Here is a 1,884-nt window from a genome sequence, read left to right on the forward strand (position 1 = left end):
AGGCTTTCTTTAAAAAAAAAAAAAAAAATTATTTATTTGGCTGACTTCGGTCTTAGTTGCCCCATAGCATGTGGGATTTTAGTTCCCCTACCAGGGATCAAACCATTGTCTCCTGCATTGGAAGGTGGCTTCTTAACCATTGGACCACCAGGGAAGTCCCTGCCTAGGGCTTTCTTAGGATTGAATGAGCACACGTAGGCTGAGTCCTTACTTAGTGCAATGCCAGACTCATAAATACTTAGCAAATTATAGCTGCTTATTTATGGTTTTTCGTACTGTCCACGGGGTTCTCCAGGCAAGGATACTGGAGTGGGTTGCCATTTATAGCCAACTCACTGGAGAAGACCTTGATCATGGGAAAAATTGAAGGTCAAAGGAGAAGGGGGCAGCAGAGGATGAGATGGTTAGATAGCATCACCGACTCAGTGAACATGAATCTGAGCAAACTCCAGGAGATAATGGAGGACAGAGGAGGCTGGTGTGCTGTACTCCCTGGAGTCACAAAGAGTTGGACATGACTTAGCAAGGGAACAACAAATTTATGGGTTTTTATCAATAGTAGTATCTCAATATAGATAAGATTACACATATACTATACTATATGTAACATATTCTATCATTTTTCCCCAAAAAACTATAGAGTTTGGATTCAGAGAGACCTGGAATTTGACTTTTAAGACAGTGCAGAAACCGGAAGAAGTACTAAAACCTGGAGATAATCCAGGGCCATACAACAGGAGATGAGGGTTTGATCCCTGGGTCGGGAAGATCCCGTGGAGAAGGAAATGACAAACTACTCCAGTATTCTTGCCTGGAGAATCCCATGGACAGAGGAGCCTGGCGGGCTACAGTCCATAGGATTGCAAAGAGTTGGACACGACTGAAGCAACTCGGCACGTACATACAACAGAGGAAACTGAAGAATTCAGGCAGACCAGTGTTCAAACCTTAGCTTCACTCCTTGTGGGCAAGCACTGCACCTCTCTGTGCCTGGGTTTCATAAGTTCAATGGGGATAATGATATTGTCTTCCTCCTAGGGATGTCTGAGCTACATGGGTTAATTTACGCACATGGCACAGGGTCTGACATAATAGTAAAAGCTGGATATGTGGCACATATTTCTGAAAACAATCAAACAAACAAACAAAAAAACACGATAACTTTCTACTTCCAACCCCACACGCAGAATTCAAGCATTTGAAATGGATTAAAGGGCAGGGGTAAGTGGTTAGCCATTGGCTGAACAGAACCCCCCAGGACCCTAGGGATGGTTTGCTGTGTCTCTCTGGCAGGGCCCGGGGAAATGGGTCGTTGGACTTTGAGATCTGTACTCCAAGATTCTGAGAACTCAGCTCAGCCGAGGAGGGAAAAGGGCAGGAGACGGGGTTCAGGGAGGTTGTAGGGCAGAGGGCCTGGAGGGGGCTGCAGGCATCTTCTTGTACCCTCCCTCCCCTTGTTACTGGCCATCGCTGCCAGCCTCCTCCCAGCAGGAGGCCTCCCTGTTACCCAGTCGCCCCAAGCCCGGGGAATAATCAGCAGATAAGTCAGGGAGGGGACAGGGCGGCCCTGGGCACGCCTTGGAGAGGAGTGAGGCACCGGAGGGCAGCATGGGCTGGCGCACGGACAATAAAACCCGAGGCTAGGAGCGACTCGATAGTATAAACCACCCAGAGAGCTCCAGGAACTCGCCCGGGCCACACAGCGAGGCCTGCACAGTCGCGGTTCTGACTTCTCTGAGACCCATGTGGCAGCACCCCACGTGTTTGCCGCATCCAACTCTTTCCCTTCCCGGAGCGCCTCCAGTGAACGCAGGCCATGCCCGCAGGTCGAGCACGGAGCTGCGCAAGGAGAAGTCCCGGGATGCGGCCCGCAGCCGGCGCAGC

General features: G+C 50.0%; 1 protein-coding gene across 1 annotated transcript in view; it reads left to right on the forward strand.

Moving 5' to 3' along the window:
- HIF3A (hypoxia inducible factor 3, alpha subunit) overlaps positions 1-1,884 on the forward strand; it is a 32,518-nt gene that overhangs the window by 4,491 nt on the left and 26,143 nt on the right. The window contains exon 2 of the mRNA XM_010852633.1: positions 1,827-1,884. Within this exon, the coding sequence (XP_010850935.1) occupies positions 1,827-1,884 (58 nt within the window). The remainder of the gene's footprint in view (positions 1-1,826) is intronic.

The sequence above is a fragment of the Bison bison genome, unplaced genomic scaffold, assembly GCF_000754665.1.
Source record: "Bison bison bison isolate TAMUID 2011002044 unplaced genomic scaffold, Bison_UMD1.0 scf7180017864313, whole genome shotgun sequence".
Classification (NCBI taxonomy): Eukaryota; Metazoa; Chordata; class Mammalia; order Artiodactyla; family Bovidae; genus Bison; species Bison bison.